This window comes from Capra hircus, chromosome 23 (assembly GCF_001704415.2).
Source record: "Capra hircus breed San Clemente chromosome 23, ASM170441v1, whole genome shotgun sequence".
In the NCBI taxonomy this organism is placed as follows: domain Eukaryota; kingdom Metazoa; phylum Chordata; class Mammalia; order Artiodactyla; family Bovidae; genus Capra; species Capra hircus.
The window spans coordinates 2,579,405-2,607,156 of record NC_030830.1 but is presented as its reverse complement, the minus strand read 5'-3'; the positions used below and the strand labels follow the sequence as shown (position 1 = coordinate 2,607,156).

The 27,752-nt window shown below is 45.5% G+C and overlaps 1 protein-coding gene across 1 annotated transcript; it reads right to left on the bottom strand.

Annotated features, from left to right (window-relative positions):
- On the bottom strand, window positions 13,063-27,370 carry SNRNP48 (small nuclear ribonucleoprotein U11/U12 subunit 48). The gene is made up of 9 exons (XM_018038787.1): window positions 27,159-27,370; window positions 23,823-23,936; window positions 23,506-23,566; window positions 22,622-22,696; window positions 17,968-18,156; window positions 17,415-17,536; window positions 15,749-15,837; window positions 15,279-15,443; window positions 13,063-13,268 (listed from the first exon to the last, which is right to left on the bottom strand). Exons 1-9 carry the CDS (start codon window positions 27,315-27,317, stop codon window positions 13,220-13,222), a joined length of 1,023 nt encoding a protein of 340 aa, XP_017894276.1. The 5' UTR covers window positions 27,318-27,370; the 3' UTR covers window positions 13,063-13,219.

Sequence of the window (27,752 nt, the reverse complement as noted above, 5' to 3'; positions counted from 1 at the left end):
GGAGGATGTCTGTGGATCGAAGAAATGAGTGTGCATCAGTTTGTCCAAAGTCTGTTGTTTTTAATGAATGCTTTTATCTGTGCATGTGGGGATTCTGCTGTTCCAATAACCCAGGCGCTTCTGAACGGGTCAGGTGACAAAGTACACCTGCTCCTTGGAGATCAGTTCTTCAGGTACAAGGGCCTCCATCACTGGCACTTGCTGCCCCGATCCAGACCACCAAGATCCTTGCTTATTCTTAGCATGGCTGAGACAAGCTGGTAAGACGTTTTCAAAAGATCTGTCAACTACAGACTGGCACTTGCCACCTTCCTCAACAAAGCCTCAGTCATGGGCTGCTACAGCTGCTGACCTGCAACACCCCCCGAAAGGGGTTCGGGGGGAGGTCAGGAATGAGACACTCTGTGCTGGGGTCGGGGGGATGGGGGCCGAGGGGGAGCTGGCAGGACGGGTCTTCAGATAGGTATTTTCAGGAGCTGCTTTTATGAGCCCAGTTCTTGTATCTCCTCATATCTAGAAGAGCACTAAAATCCTGCATCATAACGACTGTTCCTCGTGACTAGCAAAGTTTCAGAGACCAGCAGAAACCTTCTGGACAAATATGCGCTTAATTGCATGCACTCCGCCTTCACTGAAATCACGTATATATACTGACCTTCCCCACTGCCTCTCACGAGCAGTCTCTAAGCTGTCTGATCTGCTGTCTCCCAGGCTGCAGTCCTCATTTTGCCCCAAATACAACTGAACTTGTAACTCTCACCTTGTGCATTTTTTAAAGTCAACAAATTGTACTAGAAAATAGGGTCAAACAAATGGGAACATATAATTAACAGAAAAATAGCTAAGCTTAAGGCAGAGAAACAGAGTGTACAGTGATAGTTGCCAAGGGCTGGGGAGAGGGGGAAATGGTGAGATTCTATTGGTCAAAGGGGACAAGTTTCTAGTTAAGATGAACAAGTTCTGTTGATCTGTGCAGCATGGATGATTACAGCTACCAATGCTGAAGTGCACTTGGAAGCTGCTGAGAGAATAGTTTTTATATTGTTTGGCTGTGCTGTATCTTCCTTGCAGTAGATGGGGGTCTTAAAAGCTCTCATCACAGAAACAAAGTAACTACGTGAGGGGATGGAGATGTCAGCTAACACCCTGGCAGTAACCTGGGGGTAATCATCTTGCAATATATAAATGTATAAATCAACACATTGTACACCTTAAACTTACAGACTTCCAACACTCCAACTGTGTGGGCTTCCGGGTGACCAGCCCCGGTTTGGAAGATTTCTAGGGGCCCTCCCAGAGTCACTTCATTAGCATAACAAAACACTCTTGTCTTGGGAGATTCCAAGGGTTTTTGAAGCTCCGCCAGAAACTGAGGATAGTCTTTATTATACTACACAAACACACGCAAAAAACTGTATTTTTAATTTTTCTCTTCATGCTCTGTTAATTCTACCATATCTCTAATTGGTGATGACAATGACTCTTTTCCTAATAGGATCAGTGACATAAGATTTATATTATTGGGAAGGATCTGAGAAAACCCCTTTTTTACAGATAAGGACACTAAGAGCCAGAAAAGTTACATTATTTGTCTAAAGTCATAGCCTTGGTGAAAGAACAATGATTACATCCTAAGCCTTCTTTGTGAAATGTGTACTTCACAGTAAACCATAATTTCTTTCTCTTTGGCTGAGACTCCCAGCTTGTGAGATCTTAGTGTCCTGACCTGGGATTGAACCTGGGCCCTTGGCAGTGAAAGCACTGATCCTAACCACTGGACCTCCAGGGAATTTCCAACCATAATATCCCTGAATGCCACTTAGCGAACATACATTTTTGGCAGGGCTCAGCTCCTCCAATACAGAGTTCTCTGCACACCTGCCTCCGGAACCCAAAGCTAAGCTTCTCTTGGTCACACTTGGTACCGGTCCTCCACCCTCCAGTCCTTACTGACCTGCAAGCCAAGTAAGGGACTGCCGACACCCTCAGGCACAGGGTGGGGACAAGATCTAGGCTGAGTTTTGGGGATGACAGAAGGCTGGACTCACAGTGGTTCCTAAAGCTGAAGAACCGTCCCTGGTGGCTTAGATGGTAAAGAATCTGCCTGCCAAGCAGGAGACCCAGGTTCGATCCCTGGGTTCAGAAGATGCCCTGGAGAAGGGAATGGCAACCACTTCTTGCCTGGAGAATCCCATGGACAGAGGAGCCTGGGGGCTACAGTCCGTGGGGTCACAAAGAGTCGGACATGACTAAGCACAGGAAGCTGAAGAATCGTGAGGGAGGGAGGGGACCTCATGCTTAGGCAGGGCAAGTGCCGAGTCCCAGCTCCCTATTTCCTGACGCCCCAGCCCTCAGCTTCCATCCTGATCTTTTCATGGAGGCAGAGAGACAATGGAGGGAAGAAACCGCAGACCCTCCTCCAACCCTAGAATGATAGCCGCAGGCTCAGAGCCAGCCTAGACAAGGCTAGTATGATTACTGTGATATCAGAAAAAAACCCTCAAAAAAAAAAAAATCCCTCCCCATAGTCCTTTCATTTTATCAGAGATAACATTTCAGATTTTCAAAGTCCAGCAGAGGGAATCTATTCGTGCAAACTCTCATTAAAGTGAGTGACTGCTGATCACGGGTTTTGTTTGCATGTCCTCATAAAGTCAGGGAGCACCAATAACCACAAGGGCACTCAGTGCTCTCAGAGCATCCCCAGATCGCACAGCGAGGGTCACAGCGCCGCTGCGTGTGTTTGCGTTTCCTCTCTAGGCTCCTGGAGGAGATGTTTAGGAGAGTGAAACAGGCTCTGGGAGGAGAGCCAGGCCATGTGCATCAACCGTAAATTGACTAATAAGGTTTTGAATTACCTACTCATCAAGAATTATTGCCCAGCTGCCTAAGAATCAAGAAGAACCAAGAATCCTCATATGTCATTGCCTTCATTCCTGAAGACCAATGAATAAAGATATGAACTTCAAATAGAAAACTCAATATCCAAATAATCCAAAAATGAACCCATCTAAACATGTTTTTATTTTTTAAAAAACACATGTTTTTTAAAAGCACAAATATACCATTTCCTTCATGTAGGTCTTTCATCAAAAGAAATTTTCTCATTATATCCCCTTCCTCCCTGCTGCTGCTGCTGCTGCTAAGTCACTTCAGTCGTGTCTGACTCTGTGCGATCCCATAGACGGCAGCCCACCAGGCTCCGCCGTCCCTGGGATTCTCCAGGCAAGACCACTGGAGTGGGTTGCCATTTCCTTCTCCAATGCATGAAAGTGACAAGTGAAAGTGAAGTCGCTCAGTCGTGCCGACTCTTAGCGACCCCATGGACTGCAGCCTACCAGGCTCCTTCGTCCATGGGATTTTCTAGGTAAGAGTACTGGAGTGGGTTTCCATTGCCTTCTCCACTTCCTCCCTAAGGAATAAATGAAATAAAATTTCTTCTAGACAATTCCATCCTCATCTTCCCAAAGCAATTGCCTCAAATATCAGAATTTTAAGACCCGTGAAAGAGAATGAAATATAGTAGAAACCTGATTATCTTAAGCCGATGGATCAGGCAGGAGTTTGCCAAAGCTGGTCTGTGAATTAGGACCACGCTGGCTTCATCAGTCACCTGGGGGGGCTTCATGACCATGAGACTGCTGCGGCTGCTGCTGCCGCTAAGTCACTTCAGTCATGTCCAACTCTGTGTGACCCCAGAGGTGGCAGCCCACCAGGCTCCCCCGTCCCTGGGGTTCTCCAGGCAAGAACACTGGAGTGGGTTGCCATTTCCTTCTCCAATGCGTGAAAGTGGAGTCGCTCAGTGGTGTCCTACTCCTAGCGACCCCATGGACTGCAAGCCTACCAGGCTCCTCCATCCATGGGATTTTCCAGGCAAGCGTACTGGAGGGGGGTGCCATTGCCTTCTCCGGACCATAAGACTGGGGGACTTATTTATCTACATGTGTCAATGTGCTGTGCCCCTATTTGAGGCACTCCATTTGATCTGTCAAAGTATCAAGTATCAAATTACTATTAAAAAAAACAATCACCCTTCAAAGTGTGCATAATTTATTTCGGCAAAAGTGACTTTTTAATTTTTTTTTAAAATTTTTCTATTTGACTTTTTAAATTTTTGGCGATGCCAAGAGACGTATGTGATCTTACTTCCCACACCAGGGATTGACTCTTCACCCTCTGTGCTTCCAGCGCAGTCTTAACCCCTGGACCACCAGGGAAGTCCCAAGAATTTTTTAAACCTCTATGCATTTTTTTCCCTCAAAATAGTGCATTCATCCAACACTTGGGCATCCTTAAATGGAAAGACTATAAAACGAAACACTAAGTATCTGTACTATGGCTAAACTCTGCACCAAAAGGAAAATTCATAACTTTTAACCACATTAACCTTTAATTCCAGGATGAATGCCTTGTTTCTTCACCAAATAGATATTAAAGAATGTTGGTCCATCAAAAGAGTCATGATCTTAGAATGCTAATACTGGGAGTGAAAATAAAAGAGCAAAGACGAGCGCCATTTATCTCCTCTTTTATGTGCTAATAGCACTCTCTAATGTGGACAAGTGAGTCCTTGTAGTTATTCAATAAAAGCACCAGGGGATGAGTCAAAGGGCAGAGCTGCACAATTCCCTGGGCCCCACCCCGAATAGAAATGCAGGGTCCCTTGTTCAAGAAGCGGAAAACAAAAAGACCTTTCATTTCTTCCGTGATCTCTCCTGACCTGTCCTGGTGTTTGGTTTTTAATATCACGTTCCCACAGGCATGAGCACGGTCACAGGTGGAGTGTCAGACACCCATAGGACACCCCCTTCTCCGGGGTGAGTGTGCTCGAGCTCCCCACCTCCCCCTCTGGGAGGAGGAGAGAGGAGGGACCACTCAGAGAGCCAGGCGCGAAGCCCTATCACGGGCACCACCATTATCCCATCCAACTGCATCACAAGATGCAAATTCAGTGATAAAATCACTAAGGATTTCAAGACAGGGGACTTCCCAGGTGGTCCTGTGGCTAAGAATCCACCTTGCAATGCAGGGGACTCGGATTCCATCTCTGGTCAGGAAACTAAGATCCCACATACTTTGAAGCAACTCAGCCCCCACACGTGCCAACATGCCACAACCAGAGGGTCCGTGGGCCACAAGGAAAGCTCTCACACGGCACAGTGAGGATCCTGAGTGCCACCCCTGAGACCCAACACAGCCAAATAAACAAGCAAACATTCCTAAAAAGGAAGAAGAAGAATTTCAGGAACACAAAAGCAGAGCACTGGATCCCAAGCACACAGGATGAGCAAAAATCCAGGTGACCGCGTAACCCATGCCAGGGTTCCGGAATGGGGGCAGGGTCGTGAGGGAACGTGCCTGGCTTTGCAACCTGCGTCCTCGCTGACAGGCTGGTGGCCTTGGGCAGGTCACTATAGTCCCCCAAGTCCCATTTCCTCTGCTGTGGACTGACACTGGCCGTGCTTGCATCAGGGTGGGGAGGCAGCCAAAGGCACCAGGGCATCCGCCACAGCGAAAGAAACCCCTGCCGCTCCTCACTGGTCCACGTCCCAGGAAACAGCCTGAGACGGCCACGGAACGTACTCAGGAAGGAAGTGCTCTCGTGTTTCTGAGAGGCACCAATCATACGATGCAGGCTCTAGACTAAAGGTTGGTGTTCCCCCCAAAACTCATAGGTTGAGACCCAATTCCCGGGGAGATGGTATTTGGAGGTGGGGACCTTGGGAGGCGACTAGGTCGCAAGGGTGGGGGCCCCGTGACCGGAATTATAGATAGAGGCCTCAGAGACCTCCAGCAACCCTCCCACCACTGAGGGCACATGAGGAGACGGCGATCTGCCTGTGAACCAGGAAGCCCTCACCTGAACCTACCTGTGCCCTCATCTTGGACTTCCCTCGGGCCAGCCGAGAGAAATAAAGGTTTGCTGTCTAAGCCACCCACTCTGTGACAGTCTAGCAGCCTGAACAGGCTAAGACAATGTGCGTAAGGAGTTGAGGGGTTGGGTGCTTACAACATCACTGAATGGGCTGCAGGAGTGGGCGCTAAGCAGAGCCTTCAGAAATAACTCCCAGAACCGCCCCCCAGAATGGGCCGGCCCAGAGCACCGACGCCTCTGCCACACTGGGAACTGAGAAATTAAGAGCAGCTGGCGCAGATCCGGGCTCACACAGCTTCACAAAGTTACGGCGCTGAAAGAATAAGGAAGCCGCTGCCACTGTGGCTCCAGGAGGACCGGGAAAGCACACCCGCAAAGGACAGGCCCTGCTTCCTGCCGGGGTCTTGGGCTCAGGCTCCTGTCGCAGAAGCGACTCTTGCACCTGCTCGTAGCTGCGCCAGCAGACGCCCACCGGTTCACGGCTGGCTGATCCTCTGTGTCAACAGCAACCCTTGCTGCGATGGAGCCCAGAAACGTGGCTTTGAGCCTGCAACCTCCTCGGCTCAGGAACGCACACGAGGAGGGTGGAATGAGTGCCAGTCCACCTCGACCCCCTGAGGCGCTTCTCTAAGAGACCAGCAGCATTCCTGTCGCCTGTGACACTGTGCCTGGTACACTTCCAGCTCAAGCAAAGAGCATGAAATGGTTCACTTTCTCCTGCTCAGCTTAGGGAAAAACAAACACACAAGGGGAAAGCTAGCCTGTTTCTTTCCTCCTCCGTGACTTTGGTCCCCAGACAGAAATGCCTCCCACTCTTATCTACCCAGCAGTAATACAGATTTTTTTTCTTTTTGGAAGTAGTTGGTTTGCAGAGTAGCTGAGAAAGTGAAATTCCTCCATAAAGCAATAAAAGAATGCTTTCTCCACCTACGATAGCTGCCTCTCTTGGCTCCCATAGCAGATTCACTGCAAAACATTTCTCCTGCAAATACGTTGCTCCTTCTTAATGATTAAACAGGTAATGGCCTAGATGGTTCTGAAATGTTCTGAAATGTTTTACTTCTGGATGGCATGATACATTAGATAACTCATGAAATTAGTTTCTTCAAAAGAGAGTTCTCATGTGAACACTCCTGGAAGGACTCATGTAGCCAAGTTCATGTTTCAAGGGGGTGCTGGCCTCCTTCAGCCACGTGACCTTTGGGATGAGATGGCAGGTGACAGGGGTGCCCGGCTGAGAAGGGCAAGGTGAGTGCCTCCACCCAAAGCAATGCTTCCCTTCAGCAGAGAATCCAGCTCACCAACTGCTCCCACTTCTGAAGGCCTGAGGCTCAGAGATTTAGACTTGCTTCTCCATTTTGACTTTTAATGTGACTTCACCAAAAGAAGCCAGAAAAATATGACAAACTGTTTCATTTCTGTTTATATATTCCTCTGAAACCTCTGACCTCCTAGAATTTTTTGAAAATTTCAAGTCTTAATTCTTCTCCTGGCAAACAAAGGCACTTTTGTTAGTATTTTTAAAATAGATTTATTGGGGCGGGGTGGGGGAATGTTTTAGGTTCACAGCCAAACTGAGAGGAAGGTCCAGGAAGCTCCCAGAAAGCCCTCTCCCTGATCATGTGGCCTCTCTGTTCACAGCCTGCCTAGAGACATTTTATAAATGACCACCCCTAATAAACTGAAGTGTCCGAAGAGGCAGAATCTTTTTTCATACACCCCACAGATCTTTGCCTCCAGTTAACAGTCCCATTCTAACCTGGCAACAAAGTTACAGGACATGTATTTTATTCTTCATAAAAAAAAAGATCGTATTTCAACAAAACTGTAATTCTGCCTCCTCGGATCCAGGTTGTTTTCTCCCAAGAATCAAATAAACTCTATCTTGACAATAATATTTTTTTGGGGGGCGGGGAGGGGTTGTTGTGGTGGTTGGTTGTTCTTCACACAGGATGCCCCCAACCCCACCGTCTCCTTCCCTTCTGCCTCCCAGGACCCTGCCTTCATCTCCAGTGCGGTCTGGCTCCTGATGCCCTCAGGCTTGCTCTCTTTTGCCTCTTTGGGATTAGAATCAGAATCCCTAGGTTGGGCGCTGCACCTCCAGTGGACTCAGAACCCACGACCTGCAGGAAGATTCCCACCCTCTTCAGGTGGTATACCCTGCAGCAAGGAGATCAAAGCAATCCCAGAGGAAACCAACCCTGAACATGTCCTAGAAGGTCTGAAGCTGAAGCTCCAGTATTTTGGCTGGATGACATGAAGAGCCAACTCATTCGAAAAGACTGACACTGGGAAAGACTGAAGGCAAGGGAAGGGAACGACAGAGGACGAGATGGTTTGAGTGCATCACCGACTCAATGAACATGAGTTTGAACAAACTCCGGGAGATGGTGAAGGACAGGGAAGCCTGGTGTGCTGCAGTCCATGGAGTCGCCAAGAGTCGGATGCATCTTAGTGACTGAACAATTTCCTCAACAAGCTTTTAAAAAAGAAAAGCCTCTGGAAATGTGTTGAAATTGCATTGAAACTGTTGTTCAATCTGGAGAGAACTGGTAACTTAAAACAGTCTGTGAGTATGGTGCTGTTACCAAACCAGACTTGTCTGACACGCAGGCAGCCAGACGCTGAGGTGTGCAGCGGAGAAGGGGGTTGTTTATTCACAAGCCAGGAGAACAATTCAAATCCACCTCCCCAAAGGCCAGGGGCTTGGGATACTTACGCGATAAAGCTGAGGCACGGGGAGCGTGGAAGAGCTGACAGAGAAGGAAACGCAAGGTAACCTGGTTTAGCGCAGGTACCACTAAACTACAGGCTTTACCACCGGACTTACACTCAGAAAACTAGTGTCTGCATGTTCTGAACGCAGGGTTTCCAACTCAACTCCAGCTGGAGGGTCTTGAGGGTTCCAACCAGTCCTAACCAGCTGGGGCTTGAACTGGATGCAGCTGATGCCACGTCCCTGAAAGCCCAGTGCTGAGGCCTGGAGGACAGGCAGGGTTTTGTTAAAAAACAACTAAAGCCAGCTTGATTGGTGAGGCAGTTCATTAAGCAAGCTGAGCTTCCCAGGTGGCCCAGTGGTAAAGAATCCGCCTGTCAATACAGGTTAGGGTTCAACCCCTGGGTCAGGAAGATCCTTTGGAGTAGGAAATGGCAATCCACTCCAGTATTCTTGCCTGGAGAGTTTCATAGACATAAGGGCCTGGCAGGATTATAGACCACGGGCTGCAGAGTCAGACACGACTGAGCCCATGGAACTATTAAGCTAGCTATGGTTTAACGGATCTGATGACTACCCTCGACTTCAGTGTCTCTTCATTTGAATCTTTAATTCTGCTCAGCAAGATGTGTCATTTTCAGCATGCAGGTCTTACATGTTTTATTAAATTTTTTCGTAATCTCCCTGGCTGTCCAGTGGTTAAGACACTATGCTTCCAATTGCAGGCAGTGTGCATTTCAAAGAATTTACCCATTTCATCTAAACTGTTGAATTTCCTGGCATATTATTCGTAATATTCCCTTTTCATCATTTTAAGTCTGTAGATCTATAGCAACATCTCCACATTCATTCTTGGTGTCAGTAACTTGTCTTCCCCCCACCGACCCCCTCCTAGCTAGATCCTTCAGCCTAGAGGCTTATCAAGTTTATTATCCCTCTTTCTGAAAAAACTAGCTTTTGCTTTCATTTCTCTTTCTGTATTGCTTTTGTTTTCTATTTCATTAATTTATGCTCGTGTTATCTTCCTTTAGCTTAATTTGGCCTTCGTTTTCTATTTAAGTTTATTCAAGAAGAAATAGATACTTGAAATAGATTCATTTTGTTAAATTCATAGATAAAACTTTCCCTCAAAGAAAACTCTAGTTCCAACTCAGCAGTGGCCACAGGACTGGAAAAGGTCAGTTTTCATTCCAATCCCAAAGAAAGGCAACGCCAAAGAATGCTCAAACTACCGCACAATTGCACTCATCTCACATGCTAGTAAAGTAATGCTCACAATTCTCCAAGCCAGGCTTCAGCAATACGTGAACCGTGAACTCCCTGATGTTCAAGCTGGTTTTAGAAAAGGCAGAGGAACCAGAGATCAAATTGCCAACATCCACTGGATCATCAAAAAAGCAAGAGTTCCAGAAAAACATCTATTTCTGCTTTATTGACTATGCCAAAGCCTTTGACTGTGTGGATCACAAGAAACTGTGGGAAATTCTGAAAGAGATGGGAATACCAGACCACCTGACCTGCCTCTTGTGAAACCTGTGTGCAGGTCAGGAAGCAACAGTTAGAACTGGACATGGAACAACAGACTGGTTCCAAATAGGAAAAGGAGTACGTCAAGGCTGTATATTGTCACCCTGCTTATTTAACTTATATGCGGAGTACATCATGAGAAATGCTGGACTGGAAGAAACACAAGCTGGAATCAAGATTGCCGGGAGAAATATCAATAACCTCAGATATTCAGATGACACCACCCTTATGGCAGAAAGTGAAGAGGAGCTAAAAAGCCTCTTGATGAAAGTGAAAAAGGAGAGTGAAAAAGTTGGCTTAAAGCTCAACATTCAGAAAACGAAGATCATGGCATCCAGTCCCATCACTTCATGGGAAAGAGATGGGGAAACAGTAGAAACAGTGTCAGACTTTTATCTTTTTGGGCTCCAAAATCACAGCAGATGGTGACTGCAGCCATGAAATCAAAAGATGCTTCCTCCTTGGAAGAAAAGTTATGACCAACCTAGATAGTACATTCAAAAGCAAAGACATTACTTTGCCAACTAAGGTCCATCTAGTCAAGGCTATGGTTTTTCCTGTGGTCGTGTATGGATGTGAGAGTTGGACTGTGAAGAAAGCTGAGCACCGAAGAATTGATGCGTTTGAACTGTGGTGTTGGAGAAGACTCTTGAGGGTCCCTTGGACTGCAAGGAGATCCAACCCGTCCATTCTAAAGATCAGTCCTGGGATTTCTTTGGAAGGAATGATGCTAAAGCTGAAACTCCAGGACTTTGGCCACCTCATGAGAAGAGGTGACTCATTGGAAAAGACTGACGCTGGGAGAGATTGGGGGCAAGAAGAGATGGGGATGACCCAGAATGAGATGGCTGGATGGCATCACGGACTCGATGGACTTGAGTCTGAGTGAACTCCGAGAGATGGTGATGGACAGGGAGGCCTGGCATGCTGCGATTCATGGGGTTGCAAAGAGTCAGACACGACTGAGTGACTGAACTCAACTCACTTATAAATTCTAGCCAACACCAAAGGAGGAATGATACCAATTTTTCACAATCCCAAATGAGAAAGAAAACTTTCCCAGCCATCATTATCTTGATACTAAAACCAAAGACAAGTAGATTAGACTGATACACCTCATGAACAGTCACCTGAATAAACACTTGGCAATTTCTTGCACACAGCGAGTCTGGCAATCCCTTAAAACACACACACTACCCTATTTCCCCCCCGCATCTCTCACACTAAAAGGCTAAATACATCTTTCAGGTTTACCCTTCAGTAAACTGTCTTCCAGTTAGTAAAGTCACTGAAATCGTAATAAAAAACAGTATTATAAACTGTTACATTACATGAAACTTGATCAAATGGATCTGACCTACAAAGGTAGAAACTTCATACAGCTCAAAATTATGGCAACTTCCAAGTCTTTGAAGACTTTTAAATGTGAGTTTTACACACTGAGAAATTACATACAATGGCACTCACAGGGCTTCATACTGCTAAGGTGATTCCCTCCTTGTAAGTCAGAGTGCTTCTTTCACACTGGAAGCCCAGTAGCCAATCGGATCTGAACACAGTCAACCTTCCTGGTTTTGTCCATTACAGACTCAAATGATCAAGGTTTTATTTCTATGTGGAAATCACTGGGGAATCTTTAACCTGGGTTCCCTGGATTCAAGACACTCCTCTTCACATACGAGAGGTTTACCATTTCAGGCCAAACTTTCACCTGAATGATCCAGCATACAGCACAATTAGGTCAGGCTACTGACCCACAACTCAGACCGACCTGTGCAGAGGCAGCTAGAAGTGAGCAGGAGCATTCCGTTTATATGAATCCTGGGAAAGATGTTTCTAATCAACAGCAACAAAAACCAGAGCTGTGTCTGTCTAGGGCTGCTGGTGGACAAACCGACTGGGAAAAGGGCTCTAAGGGAACCTGAGGGAGACAGAAACGTTCTCTATTTTGATTGAGATGAAGGTTACATGGGGGGGGGGGGGGTGGGTATAAGTCTATCAAAACTTAATGAAATGTACACTTAAAATGAATTTCATTGTATGTAAACAGTTCCTCAATAAAGCTGATTTACAAAAAAAAAGGACAATGTATTTTTAATTAACAAGTGAAACACAAATACATTAAAAAATTAACATGAATAATTAAAATTAATTATGGATAAAGGTAAACTTCCCTCTGACCACCTTCCAATCCTGGTTTCCATCCTTTCTCCCACTTATATCTCCTCCCCCAAGTAACCACTGTTGAATTTGGAAGTTCTTCTGAATCTTTAAAAATATATTTACGTACATATAGGGCGGCCAAATGGTAAAAATATCTGCCTGCCAATGCAGGAGATCCGGGTTCAATCCCTGGGCTGAGAAGTTCCCCTGGAGAAGGGAATGGCAACCCACTCCAGTACTGTTGCCTGGAGAATCCCCGTGGACAGAGGAGCCTGGCGGGCTTCAAACCATAGGGTCACAGGAGTCAGACACAAATGAGCGACTAATACGCATAGAAGTAGTCACAGGAAACGCGCACTGCTGTTCTCACACAGAGCGAGCCCGGGTGTGTTTCTGAAACCTGCTCCTTCATTTAGATCGTGCTTCCTAGATCTACGCACGGTGACACGGTGTGTTTCTTCAGGCCCGACATGCTGCTGCAGCACAACTCCGCCCTTCCTCTTCTGAGGAGTGTCTGGGTTCTCTTCCTGTTACAGTTCACCAGTGGTTACCCCGAGGGGGCTGCAGGTGGGGCCAACGCAGGTGGTGCGCCAGGGGTTGTTTAGCCTTATCTGTAAGCTTTTTTCACAGTAAGAATGCATTTATGTATTAGTTACACAGCTTAAATATTTACTTTAAAGAATTTTTTGATACATAAATTGTAAAAAAAAAAAAAAAAAATAATGAAACACAATCAGCAACAGAAGGCGATCAACTAGGAAAACCAAGCCTGAGAGCATCATCACGTTCTTGTGGTTTGAGAGGCGTTTATTGAAAAATGAGGATATGAGCACGGAACGGCTGACAGAAGCACGTGCTCCTACTGAAGGCAATGGCAGACGCCAGCATACTGGTTTCTGGGGCCCAGGCCTAATTACCATGTGCACAGACACTCCGCTCTACATTTTTTGCTTCCTTCTTTTGTGACTGTGATGTCTTTCCCCATCCCTGAAACGAAAGGGGTGAAAAAAAATGATCAAAGCTTTAAAATAATAACTCACAGCAATGTACATACATCAGATATAAACCAGAGCAAGTTCAAACATGCATTTAAAACAGAACAGTGTTTCAGTTTTTTTTTAAAGAATAAAGAAAAAAAAAGCATCACTAAAAATACAGGACAAAACTGAGATGAGGATACAGGAAATGGATTTTTTTTTTTAAAGCTGCACTTTGGAATTATGCTCTGAATATATGTACAAGGTGGATGACCTGAGAGTTCACTTCAAACAGGACTCTGGAGTCACAGGAGGAACTCAGAGTTCTGTCTGAGCTCCGCATCCCGGCTCCCAGCTCAGCTCCCTGCAGGTCATCCCACCTCAGGGGGGTCTCAAAGAATACTTCCTGCTGACACTCAGCTTATCCTCACTGAAGGAAATCATCCATGTTTGGGTTTTTAGACTATTTAATGTGTATCAGTCAATAGGGACTGATTGGACATGTCAAAAATTACTCAGGAGGAGGAAGAACTAAGAAACCAGAAAAAGAGGGAGAGAACACAACTTCCGACAGCTGATCAAGAGTCGATGTGTGATGACCAGAGGTTATCCTTCAGTAAATGAATCAAAAGGGATTACCAAGAAACTACTTCACAGTTTGAACTCATAGCTAGCTTTAAACCTACAAACTGAATGATAACAAGATGAGCAGAATTACTAAACCAAAAAGCCTGACTCCTGATCACCACTGATCCTGGAGAGATACCACATAAGAGCTTACTTTTAGACAAGCACTGTGTAAATGAGACTAAACAAGACCCAGACCTGCCTGCAATGAGCTTAGTCTAGTACGGAGAAAAATAACTTAAGGTCAATGAAACGCACGTGCTGGGTAGAGTGGCACAGATGGGGAAAAAAAAGCTTCACGGGAATGACTAAGCTGCATCTTAAAGGCAGAGGAGGAGTTTAAAACAGCAGAGAGGCAGCAGAACAGGCGGTGGACGGGCACGGATGAGGCACAGCGGGGACAGGGAACGGTGCGTGGCCCGGGCTGGCTGGGGCAGACGCTACGGAACCACGGGGTTGCGGCAAAGCACACAGTGAGGCCTTGAGAGCCGCTGTGAGCCACGAGAATGCGGCTGCTGAGGGGCTCTGAAAAGCGAAGGCTCACTCCAGCAGCTGGGGAGGGACAGGTCCATACGGCACCAACGTAGAGACAGAACAACCAGGAAAACTCCCAGAGGACAGCGCTCAGGGCGGAGGGGCGGGGAGCGCGAGAGGGGCCCCGTCACGCAGGACTGATGACAGCCAGCCCAGACGGCGAGGAGCGGGACAGCGGCTAGCAAGGCCTCGCGTTCCGGCTTAGGTGGACAGATGCCAGTCATTAGCAACCAGGACAGGCGTGAGGGGCCAGAGGAGCAGAGTGGAAAACAGATGAGTCCAGGGGCAGACCTGGCCAAGCTAAGGTCCAGGCGGAGGCCCACTAAGCGGCTGGAACACACGAACAGACCTCCGCCAACCTGTATTATCTCAGTGTCACTTTATATCTCCCCAATGATCAAACCTCTACCAGGAATCCCAACAAGGCTGAGCTGAGTGCCATAAAGCCTGGGCCTTCCTGACTTAGTAACGCTCTTTATCTGCGGGATTAGCAAGAGAAGGAGAGAACAGCAGCAGGAAAACAGGAAGCAGAGGGCAGACACTGAGGGACGGAAGGAAGACCCAGGCAAACACCTCTGTGATGCAGCTATCCTTCTGCCCAGACAGTCCTTTCCTGTGTCTTGCTGAGAAGCAGTTAATAACGAAGGGAAACCAGGCCTGAGCAGGCAGACCGAGCCACGCCCGCAGAGCTGTGGACAGCCGCCCTGAAACAGGACACACGTGAAGGACCTTCACAGGCTGTTTGCTCCCCGACCTCGCGGTGCTGACGCTCCATCTTCTCAACATGGCCTGTGACGGAAGGACTGTCCACATGTCAGAAGCAACAGCTCGGCAACGAGCGCCGCGCCGCCAGGCTCACCTCTCCTTCCTTCTCCTGGAGCCCCAGCTTCTGTCCTTGTCCTTGTTTCTTTTCCGTCTGTGTGGGCTCCGACTTCGGTCCCGTCTATGCCGTGAACACTCGCCGTCCAGGTGGCTGCCCCCGGACTGCCTCGAGTCCACTGAGGCCGATCGTCTTTCTTCACTCCTGAGACAGAAAGAATGGTCGTCAGCTAGTTTCAACCACTGGTCTCCATGAAAGACCAGCCTCGAGCCCAACATTCTATAGCAGAGACCAAATAAATATGCATAATCCTGCACTCCAGTAAGAGGGCAGGCAAAGAAACCCAGCTCCGCATGGTCTGTCTCATGACTGTGGGCACAGGAAGAGGAGGAAGCCTCCGGATGAATCAGTGTGCTATGACTGGTCCTGGAGGTGCTCAAACCCAGCTCAACAGCGACAGGCAACAGACTTGACAGAGGGCCGCTCCCACCGACGACACGGCGACATACTTGTCCGCCCCGTCCGCCTCCTTCTCCTGCTCCTCCTGCCAGTGGCTGCTCAGCTCCTCCATGTGCACGTTGATCACATCCCGGATCACCTGCGGGCGGGGAGGACCCAACTGCCAGGTAAGGAAGCTGCTCGAGAAACGAGCAGATGGCACTGCCATCAATTACACGTTTCCTGAGAGCTACGATACGGTGGACTGTGGGAGGTGTGCAGTCTAGGAAACACAAACAGGAGACACACTGAGGATTCAGGGGCACACGATCATGACACGTGTTAACTCGGCCTGAAGAGTAGAAATCACGCACAGAAAGACAGAGGACGCAGGACGGGCCACGAGGTCAACCCTGGGTGATCTGGGAGAAGGACACACACAAGCGAGTCCTGTGTACTGTCTGACGTAGTGCAGCTCATCTGTATGCTGGAGGTCACTGAGACACGATAAACCACTGAAAGGGTGGAACACACGGACGTTTTCACAGATGAAGGACATCCAGGATCTGCTCCCAAACCACCGACGGTTGGGGCAGGAGGAGAGAGGGAGTGAGTGGGTGTAAAATAAACAGAGATCACATGCAGATAACAGGATTCCCTGGTGGTTCGGTGGTAGAGAATCCACCTGCCAGTGCAGGAGATGGGGTTCATTCCTTGGGTTGGGAAGATGCCCTGGAGGAGAAAATGGCAATCCAGTATCCTTGCCTGAGAAATACCATGGACAGAGGAGCCTGGTGGGCCACAGGTCATGGGGTCGAAGAGTCAGGGACATAACTTAGCAATTAAATCACAAATTAATGGACTTAACGGAGAAGGCGATGGCACCCCACTCCAGTACTTTTGCCTGGAAAATCCCATGGACGGAGGAGCCTGGTAGGCTGCAGTCCATGGGGTCACGAACAGTAGGACACGACTGAGCGACTTCACTTTCACTTGTCACTTTCATGCACTGGAGAAGGAAATGGCAACCCACTCCAGTGGTCTTGCCTGGAGAATCCCAGGGACGGCAGAGCCTGGTGGGCTGCCGTCTATGGGGTCGCACAGAGTCAGACACGACTGAGGCGACTTAGCAGCAGTAGCAGCAGCAATGCACTTAAATTTTATTATATACGTAATACTGTAAGTTACAAATAATTTATACCAAAACACTTAAGCCAAAATGTTTAGTAGAGTACATAAAAGGACACTAAAGTTTCTGCCAATAAAAGCTATTTATTGAAAATTCCTTTGTCCATAAGCATTATTTCCATTACTTCTCACGATAACCCTACAAAGTCTGTATTAGTATAAAATGAAAAAAATTTCAATCTTAAAAAGCCCAAATCACTTGCCCAGGTCAAAGAGACAGTGATAAATTGCAGCATCAAAACTCAAGCTTGGGTCTGTCTACAGCCAAAATCTATGTTCTTATCATGACGCAGTTATCACTTTCTCAAAAGCAATATTTTTGTAAGACTGCACAACCTCTTTACGTAAGGTCTTTGTGCCCTGAAGAGCCTGTGCCTGGTGAAGGCTGGGTCTGAATGCGATGGAGCAAATACAAATCAGATGTGGCCACAGTGGAGCCTCGTGCTCCCAGGGAGCCTCTAGGCAACTGTGGGAACCACGGGGCAGGCGATGACTGAGGAGGGAAACCTCTGCGTTCAGCAAGGCTCTACAAAATCACGCAGAACTCACCTCGGTGTATGACTTCTTGGTTATGTGAACGTTCTTAGCTCTATAGGACTGGCGTCTTCTTTTGTAATCTCTCACTTCTGCCAGGATTTCAAGGTAAGATTTTGGACTTTTTCGACTATTATCTAATAAAAGACCAAAATAAAATTATTACATCATCAGAAACTGTAAACTCTTAAGAATTAGAGGAAAGGAACACCGTGGTCATCTGATATCTTACCACATTTTAATGCAGCACTTTTTTATGTTGTACAAATGGACTATTTCACATCACTCCTTTTCTCTAGCCATTAGTTGAACAGAGAGTGTTTTAAGTACAGAGATTAAAGTAACAGCCCAGTTCTAAGTAACATTCTTATGCAAGAAAGGTATGCTTACTGTAACAACCAGAGAACAAAATTTCAAGTACTAAGTAAACACCTTAACATATATGTTAATATCAGATGATACAAAACCATCCTATTTCAACTCAAAATGGCCTGCAAATCATCTTAATAACACTTATAAGGAGGAAATGACAATTAAGAAATAGAAAACTAAGATATTCATCTCAAACCTTGATTGACTTTGGCCGCCAAGTCTACAAAGAGATCGCTGTCATTTTCGATAATTTGAGAATCTGAGCGTTTTTTCTTTGTTTCCTCGACTACAAAATCATAGAGGGCAAGACGATCGGCTTGAGTGAGATCACAAACAAACCGTTTGTGATTCAGAGGAACTTCAACAGGCAATGAAGAATACACCCCTAGAGTAAAAATAAGATCACAAGGATAAATAATACATGAAGCTCTGTGGATTTACAATCTATACTTATCTTTAAACATGCACGGTAATACTGTGACGTTTAATTAACACAAGTCACTTGCTTTCAACAGTCCCTAAACATACAGAACAGCCACCTGCGTGACACTGACTCTGTCCTGAACGCTGCATCCACAGAAAGGATGGACGTGGATGTTGGCTATTCTCCCCGACAGCGTTAAGACAGATCCCATGAAGGCAGACAGTAATAACCGTGAGACAATTTGCCCATTGGAAAAAAAAAACAAACTTTTAAAAGGCTCCCCATACTGTAAAAGTAGATATCAATTTTCTCTATATATGCTTTTCCCCACAGAAGGTGAAGGAAAATGATTTTAATAGGAAATACACATTACAGCCCCCTTGAAAATAAATTACAGAAATACGAAAAATGTGTTAAAACATATTTATGAGACACCAAGCGATATGTTTCAGTCAAAATATATCCCATTTGGGCAGTGACTTAGAGCTACAGACCAAGGGGCAGAAATCCCAAACTTCCTCAGATCAGAGAAAGACAGAGACTAAAGCTTCTTTTAATTTTCAGAAGCAGCAGCATCTTGGCTTCACCAAACTGAAAAAAGTTATCAACAGCAAGCGCCCCACCCCCCCAATCATAGAACTTTCTATAATCTGCTCATTAATGAAAAAAAGTAAATACAATACCTTGATATGATGTATTAAAGATTGAAGAAAATTTTTGAGATTCAATTTTTCTCAAAGAAATAAAAAATTATTGTAACTGTAAATAAGCAATTTAAAAAGATTCTTTCTAGACTTCATTATCCATGAATACAAACAAAGAACACCAGCTACTAAAGGAATCCTTTTAATGTTTGCTGGGTTACCCTAAAGTAATCACTCAGGTTCACAGGATAATATAAAATCAGTAGCTCTTCTCAAGTGCTTATAAAGTGGCACAACAAAAATTCAAATGAGAACACGCCATGAACTAAGGATAACAACGCGAGAAAAGAGATGACTTTACAGGCCTATAAATTCCGAGGAGAGCTACCCTGAATCGGAGTCTTGAAGTAACAGTGACGGATACCAATCTGTACTAGTAAAAGGTTCTGAATTAGCGGGGAGGAAGGGTTCCCCACTGTCAATCCCTCTTACTCTAATTCTGGCAAACACTAGGAGAAGCCCCTCTATGCAGCCAGATTTTCAGCACTTCATTTTGTAATACGAAAGTGAGTCAGCTTTGATAAACCTAATTTATCTGATTATAGGCTACACAGTTTGGAAGAAAAATACAAAGATGAAAAGAATACTGATGTATTTTAAAACACGTTCCACACAAACCTTTGCCTGTTCTTTGTAAACAAAGAAGTATAACTTCCTCCTTAAAATATTTTGGAGTTTTCTTTATTCATCTTAAAATTTCTGTCTGGTTAAGACTGATACTTAAATTCTTTGAAATTCAACTAAAATTCCAAGTCACCACTATAATGTTTTGACAGCGATTAAGATAAAGTTTAGAAATTTGAATGATACTTTTAAAAGGATATCATTTGCAAAAAGGATACTGCATATCTTTAAATAAGGAGTACATTCAGGTTCCTAATTCCTCTTTATACTCACCCCAATTACTGAAAAAGAAAAAGTACAGGAAAAGTTAAACAACAAACGGCATTCAAATCATTCAGAACATAGATATTTCTGGTAAAAGAAAAAAATGGATAAACACACTTAAAGAAGCTCACATTTCCACAAAACGTAAAAAGTTCAGATGCAAGTTTCTATATGATTTGGAGATCTATCTGAATGAGCTGTCATCATACTAACTGTGACCCTCTACGTACTTTTTTAAGAATAGTTTTTAAAAATTGCCATAAAATAGACACAACATGGAATCTACCATTTGACCCCTTTTTGGGTGGAGAGTTCAGCGGCAGTCAGCACATCCTCACTACTGTGCACCATCAGCTGTGCCGACCTCCAGAACTCTGCCACCACCCCAAACTGAAACTCCATTCTACTTTCCCAGTAACCGGAACTCTCATTCTTCTGTTAGCCCTTGTGGCCATCACATGCCATCTCAAATGTGTAAAATACAATATTAAACATCAATAATGTTAACATTAAATAATAATATATTTAACAATATTAAATATTAACTTGTGTCAAAGATACGGATTCAGAATTTTGTGAAGAATTCATACCAAGTCAATTTCCTAACATGAGATGCAGAAATGAGGCCCTTACAGGTAAAATGATCCACTGAAGTCTCACAAGTGGGAGGAAAAGATCAGGGTTAGAACCATCATCTCCCATCTCTTTAGGATGCTTTAGCCCAGTACACTCATGTTCAAATCATGGCCACCAGCCACACAGATGTCATGGAATTCAAGTACGGCAACTTGAATTTTTAATATTGAAGGAAAAAGATCAAATATAAAATGATTGTTTATTCCAACATAACTACATCTGAAAGTAAATAAGTAGATCTAATGGCTGTTCAAGCTTTGACAAAGATTAGCAGGTTGAGAATTCTATACCTTGAGTTTGGGCCTGATATGACCAATGAAATGAAAATATAAGAAACTTAAAATTTTAGTACATTACCAACAAAATATTAGTTATACGGAAAATGTAAAGCTGTTCATGTTAGTCATTCCTTCAAAGTAAACATCAATAAGATATTAAAGAGATTTTTGTCCTGGGGTAAAAAGTTTTAAATGTGTAAGACATAAATGGGCCACAAAAAAATAATCTCTATTGAGAAATTGCAGAGCTGTACGTAAGATGAAAAAAAGTTTTAAAAAGAGGATTACAGATGATATAACAAATTGTCCTTAACAATTAAATATTAACACAGTACAAAAATCCAAAATCAAAGTTCCTTTTATCTACTGAAAGAACTATTCATTTAAAGTAACTGTTTGCTTTTGTAAAGAACGAAATTCAACGTTCAAATTCGCAAAATTCAGAGCTAGGTTTTCAATCCAGCTTATGTTAAAGCACAAAAGCGTTAACTCACTTCTGTGTTCCTCTATTTCTTCACCTAATATGGAAGAGAAAATACTTGTCTAACCTATCACAACTATGATGTCAAAGAGAAATGAAATACACAAGAGAGCTTTGGAAAAAAACAAAACAAAACGAATCTCTTCTAAAATAGCAAAGTATTGAGGAACTTTAGAACAAGCACCCCAGAATTTCTTTTATCACCTCTGCTGGACAGGGTTTATTTCCTTATCTGAAAAAAACAGATGCTGGAGTAGATAAAATAAATTTAGTAAATCTCACTAGCTAAGGTCAAATAAAGTTAAAACTAGTAACTTTTCCCAAAACACACAAACAAAATCCTCTACTTTTTAACTGGGTCTTAACTGAATGATGGCCAAAAAAGGCTTAACCGACCACAGCTCAGTATCTCTTTGAGTAAGATGAGAGTCAAACATCCCTCTCAAAGACTAACACCCGGAACTACATGGATCCTTCAAAACAGCAAACACAAGAAACATGCTTCTGGCTGCTACCAATACACTGAGACTAACAGACTTCTTCCTTTCAAAGCCACAATGCGATCGAGGGAGAAATTGAGTCCAGATACTGGCTTACAACAACAGGGTCACGACCTTAAACATCAACAAGGGAGAAAAAGGTTAGGTATTCAGAGAAAGGTACCTTCAGAAAGCTCAAAGACAACTGAGAACCTTTATCAAAGGAGCCAGTCAGGGTTTGGCTGGATGTTCTACCTAGAGTCAGAAATCTATTAATTCCATTTACCCATTTACTTCTATGATTTTGAAGGATGAAGTTTTCTTCCGATTTCCTAAAAGCTGAAACTTAAAATTCTAAGCTTGTCTCTGCTAAAGTGAAGTCCCAGGTAGCATCTCTTACCCCAGCTTCCAAAGCTGGGCACCACGTACCCACAACCCTCTGAAACTGTACGTCTAACACTGTCCGTGCTTCACTGCGAGGCGCAGGGGTGTAAGGATGCTGCACTTCAACATCCTGACATGTAACATTGAGCTAATTCTCGAGAGGGGCTTCCCAGGGGGCTCGGTGGAAAAGAACCTGCGTGCAATGCAGGACATGGGGGTTCAATGCCTGGGTCAGGAAGATCCCCTGGAGAAGCAAACGGCAACCCACTCCAGGATTCTTGCCTGTGAAATCTCATGGACAGAGGAGCCCGGCAGGCCAGAACCCACACAGTCTCAAAGAGTCAGACACGACTGGGCAACTAAACTAACAACAACAGTGCTCACGAGAGAGGAAATCTCAGGGTGAGACGGTCTACTCGGGCATTTATTTGACACCAAGTACTTAGTCTAATGTCAGATGGAAAGCTTAACCTATTCCATGTAACTGTTTTTACAAGATTTCTCTTGAAAATTAGTGATACACGCTATGGAAGAAAAACAGTCTAACTAATTAGCTCAAACTATGATGCCACTTACTTTGATTATAATAATCACCATCGTTTCCAACTGCAGCTCTAGCTTGTTTAATTATCTGGAATTGTGAGTCCTTATCTGCCAAAAAAAAAAAAAAATCCATAAACACAATATGAATCATCAATGTCCACAATGGAATTATTAACTAGGTTCCAATAATCCAAGCTCTCTGGGCACACTGAGAATCCAGAATCTTAACAACTCACCTTGCTGCTGAGGTAATCTGAATGCAGAATTCTTTCTGATCCACCAGAATCCAATAGGCAACCAGACTTCGAGCAGTTCAGAAAACACTTAATATAATCAAGCACGCAGCAGTTGCTGCCGCAAATTTTAGCAACCAATGTAATATCTAACATTTCGTGAATCCCAGCTAAGTGTCAGGCAGTATTCTAACCATATTACATATGTGATATTTAATCCTCCTTACAGGTGTTATTAGCATCATTCCTATTTTACAAAGAAATTTAGGCAAAAAATTGGTTAATTACCTTACTGAAAGCCACACAACTATTGGTCACAGAATTAGTTAAACGAGGCATTCTGATTCTAGAGCCCGAGATTTTAACCTCTATGTAATTGGTGACCACTCAGAACACACTTCCATCCTCAGCTCTATCTTCAACATATGTGTGTGGCCAGGTTTTGTTATAACCAAGGCGGCAGGCATGTGCCCTATTGTAGGACACTCCAGAGGATTTCTGGTGTCCATTATAAACCTGGTCTCTAAATCTCAGATTGAGTAAACTAGTATCACTATAAGCAATACCTTTCTTAATCAATCATCAGGATACTTACAAAGCCCACTCTTCTGATAATTCAAAAATGAAACATAAATACCTATACACATATAGCCTAAGATATTTAAAAATTATATTAATACTTACTCAAAGTAATTGAAGGTACATTCGCATTCTCATAGAAAAAGTCAGAATTATACATTTTATCCTAAACGGTAAAAAAAAAAAAGTAAATCTTAATGTCCTCCAGTATGAGATGCCCACTTTAATATTTGACATAAACCAACAACAGGTTTAGTGTCATTTAAGCATTTCTTGCAATCATTTGCAAAATGAGGCAAACCCCACTGCACCTCACAAATGACTATTATTTTCTCAGAAAACCTCACACTACACCTTCCAAATACTGTGAGGATTTATTAACGCATGAATCGCATCACATATATATAATAAATATATGGTACCTCTTCCTCTTTGGTATAGCCCAGCTTCCTCAATCTACAAGACACCATATGCTTTGCTAAAGACGATTTAGGCATGTGGTGATTGGAATCGTAAGGGCATATCGCAACTTCATCCTATAAAGATCAAAGAGAAGCAAAGGAAAAGGTCCATCATTTTTCAAGAAATAACTATCCCATTAAATGTTTTTATATCCTCTTCCGTAAGCCTCTCCACCCCACTTCCCGTGTGAGTGTACGTACACATTAAGAAACAACCTCCCTGGTTCTCTTTACCCCTGACAGCCTCTGTCCCCCTCCAACCCTTCAAAGCCCACCTCCTAAAAGATATACGTACGTGCACTGCCTGGACAACCTCACCGACCATCTCCCCCTGAGGAACTCAGAGGTCCTTACACATAACCCCGCCCCTGCCCCAGCCCATGCCGGATGCCGTCCTCTCCATCCGAGGTGACAAGAGCCCCTGCCAACTGCTCCCTCTGCCTCCACCCTCCACACAGCAGCCAGAGTGCGTTCGAGGCCTGCCACTGAATGACCGTACGAACGTAGTCAAGGTCAGGAGCCTTCCTTTCTCTGTTTCTTCACCTGTAAAATGGGTCTAATAGCAGGACTACTCACACAGAGCTACTGTGAAGATTAAATAAATTATACCTGAATTCATACACACAAAGCAATTCACACAGGGCCTGGCAAATACCACACTTCAATAAACATAAGCAGTTATAATTTTATTAAAATTTAGTTGCCTGAGCAACCAGCACTTTGGCTTCAAGTACCTTCATGTCTCCCCCTACCGTTCTCATTAAGAAAAAAAAAATGTATATATAGATTCTTTAACACAGTTGTACAAGGACCTTTAAGCTCTGGCCCCTGACCACCATTCCCCTCTTCCCCTACATCCCAAGCTCTTAGCTATGCTTAACTTCCAGAGGTTTCCTGATCTGTGCATAGCCTTATCTCTGGATTTCTACCCATGCTGTTGATGCTTTCTCTGTGCTGCACCTAGCTAATTTAGCTCCTTTCACCAGTTTAGAATTCACCTTGCAAAGGAAGTTGTGGCCGTCCACCCCCACAGCCTACAATAACCCGCATGCACTACAGCAATCCTGACTCACCCTTCACAGACTTTTTCACCTTGTAACACACAGCGGCTACTCTCTGTATTCCCCCTCACCATCAGCAGTCATTGGAGGGCAGAGACTGACTGCTGTTCACGCAATTACAGGATGAAAGCATTCCAGCAGAGCAGTGAAGATGCACCGCCTTTCTGTACTGCACCTGGTCTAGGAATTGGCAATGCCACGCACCAGGACGTTTACGCCAGTCACTCTCCTGAATGTCAGGTGCTGCTTTTGCAAACATGAGATGCACACCCACAACTGATGATCAGAATTTGAGAATTCCATTTTATTTCTCAACTCTTGGCCACACCCCACAGCATGTGGGACCTCAGTTCCCTAACCAGGGACTGAGCCTACGCCCCTGCACTGGAAGGCAGTCTCAGCCACTGCGGAACTCCCAAGAATTTCGGAATTTTAGCGTGGAGTTTTAGAGAGGCAGCGAAGCAATGAAGCACACACTCTCAGGGGTAGAATGCCTGGGTTCACATCCTGACTGCCACTTAACAACAACGAGTCCTGGGACAAATGCTCACCTCTCTCGGTTCGTTTTCTCATCTGTAAAAGGTGGCTGAGGGTACCTACCTCACAGGGTCATTATGAGTATTAAAGGAGGTAGTGTACAATAAGCGGCATAAACAAAGACCTATTTAACTGCTAATAAAATAAATGTAAATTTACTACATTGCTGGGAGCACAGTGATGTGGAAAGGCCTGGGAGGCTCCGCTCAACGGAATTCACAGCTTCAACTATACCTCCAAACAAACAGTGAAAGAGTTTTTCAAAAAATTATAAACCCGTAAAGCAAATGGCGACCCACTCCAGTACTCTTGCCTGGAGAATCCCATGGAGGGAGGAGCCTGGTAGGCTACAGTCCATGGGGTCGCAAAGAATCAGACACGACTGAGCGACTTCACTTCACTTCAAAGCATAGTAGGCCTCATGAAGTATGATGCCCCATGGGCACTTCCTTTCATCTCATTAAAAAAACAACAACTGGAGACTTCCCTGGTGGTCCCCGTGGCTAAGACTCTGTGCTCCCAATTCAGGGGGCCCGGGTTCGATCCCTGGCTTGGGAACTAGATCCCACATGCTGCAACTAAGAGCTTGCGTGCCTCCAACTAAGACCTGCCGCAGCCAAAGTAAAGTAAATTTTTTTTTTTTTTAAAGATCAGGATTGCTGACCCTAACACACTTGCCTACATTTCTTTCCAAAGCAATCCTAATGTCCAGGAGAGCTGCAGGTACCGAATCCTTTAACAGTCCTAGAATGCTGCCACCCCTGTCAGAAGTGCCAGAAGTGCACTATCTTGGGGCAGAGGAAGGCGACCCGCAATTCCCCAGTTCTCCCAACGCAGAACCTGGTTCAGTTCAGCTGCTCAGTCGTGTCCAACTCTTTGCCACCCCATGGACTGCAGCACATCAGGCATTCCTGTCCATCACCCTCCCAGAGTTTACTCACACCATGTACACTAAGTCGGGGATGCCATTCAACCATCTCATCCTCTGTCATCCCCTTCTCCTCCCATCTTCAATCTTTCCCAGCATCAGGGTCTTTTCCAATGAGTCAGTTCTTAGAATCAGGAGACCAAAGTATTCGAGCTTCAGCTTCAACACCAGTCCTTCCAATGAATCTTCAGGACTGATTTCCTTTAGGATGAACTGGTTGAATCTCCTTGTAGTCCAAAGGACTCTCAAGAGTCTTCTCCAACACCACAGTTCAAAAGCATCAATTCTTCGGCGCTCAGCCTTCTTTATGGTCCAGCTCTCACATACATACATGACTACTGGAAACACCATAGCCTCGACTAGACGGACCTTTGTTGGCAAAGTAACATCTATGCTCTTTAACATGCTGTCCAGGTTGGTCATACCTTTTCTTCCAAGGAGCAAGCGTCTTTTAATTTCATGGCTGCAGTCACCGTCTGCAGTGATTTGGGAGCCCCGCAAAATAAAGTCTGCCACTGTTTCCACTGTTTCCCATCAACTCCCCAGTTCTCCCGACCCCGAACCCGGTGCCAAGGCGGAATCCACGCGCGGAGGACACGGCAAGCAGCCCGGCAGCACCCCAGGCCTGCCCGCTTATCTCACTGCACTTCCTCGGCTTCCCCGGGAGCGGTGCGAGCGCCCGGGAGGCTACAGCGCCGAGTCCCACGCGCCCCCCTCGGCCCTGCAGACGCCGCGCCCTGCCCGCCGCCCACGGCCCCGCGGGCCTCTCACCTCGGCCGCCGCCGCCTCCTCCCCGGGCTCCAGCCGGTCCAGGCTCCAGCCCAGCGACGCCGTCACCTCCTCCAGCGTCCGGCGGCAGCTCTCCACGAACTCGCTCAACTCCTCCCGCAGCCGCCGGCGCTCCTCAACCGGAGGAGGTTCGGCCTCCATGGCCTCCACCTCCAGTGCGCGCTCCCGGAAGAAGCTGCGAGACTGAGGGCGGCGCGCGCGCGCGGACTTCTGGGGTAGGGGCGGGGCCACGCTGCCACGTGACTGGAGCCGCCAATAGGGAAGCAGCCCGGGAAGTGGGGCGTTTGAGCGGTCTCTTCCGGTTTTTTCCTGAAGTGGCTGTTTTCACCTGGTTTCTGGATGAGTTGGCTTCCCTGGGGGCTCAGACTATAAAGAATCCGCCTGCAGTGTGGGAGACACGGGTTCGATCCCTGGGTCAGATCCCTGGGTCAGGAAGATCCCCTGGAGTTGGGCATGGCTGCCCACTCCATATTCTTGCCTGGAGAATCCCATGGACAGAGGAGCCTGGCAGGCTACAGGCCATGGGGTCGCACAGGACTGAGTGACTTTCACTCACTCTGTATGCCTTTTCCCTTG

Excerpts from the sequence above, each read along its gene's own strand:
- SNRNP48 (XM_018038787.1), bottom strand. The coding sequence starts at position 27,317 with ATGGAGGCCGAACCTCCTCCGGTTGAGGAGCGCCGGCGGCTGCGGGAG. Across the intron at positions 17,537-17,967 it reads GGCGGCCAAAGTCAATCAAG|ATAATAGTCGAAAAAGTCCA; the intron begins GTTTGAGATGAA and ends GTCTTTTATTAG. Across the intron at positions 13,269-15,278 it reads TCCAGGAGAAGGAAGGAGAG|GGATGGGGAAAGACATCACA; the intron begins GTGAGCCTGGCG and ends CTTTCGTTTCAG.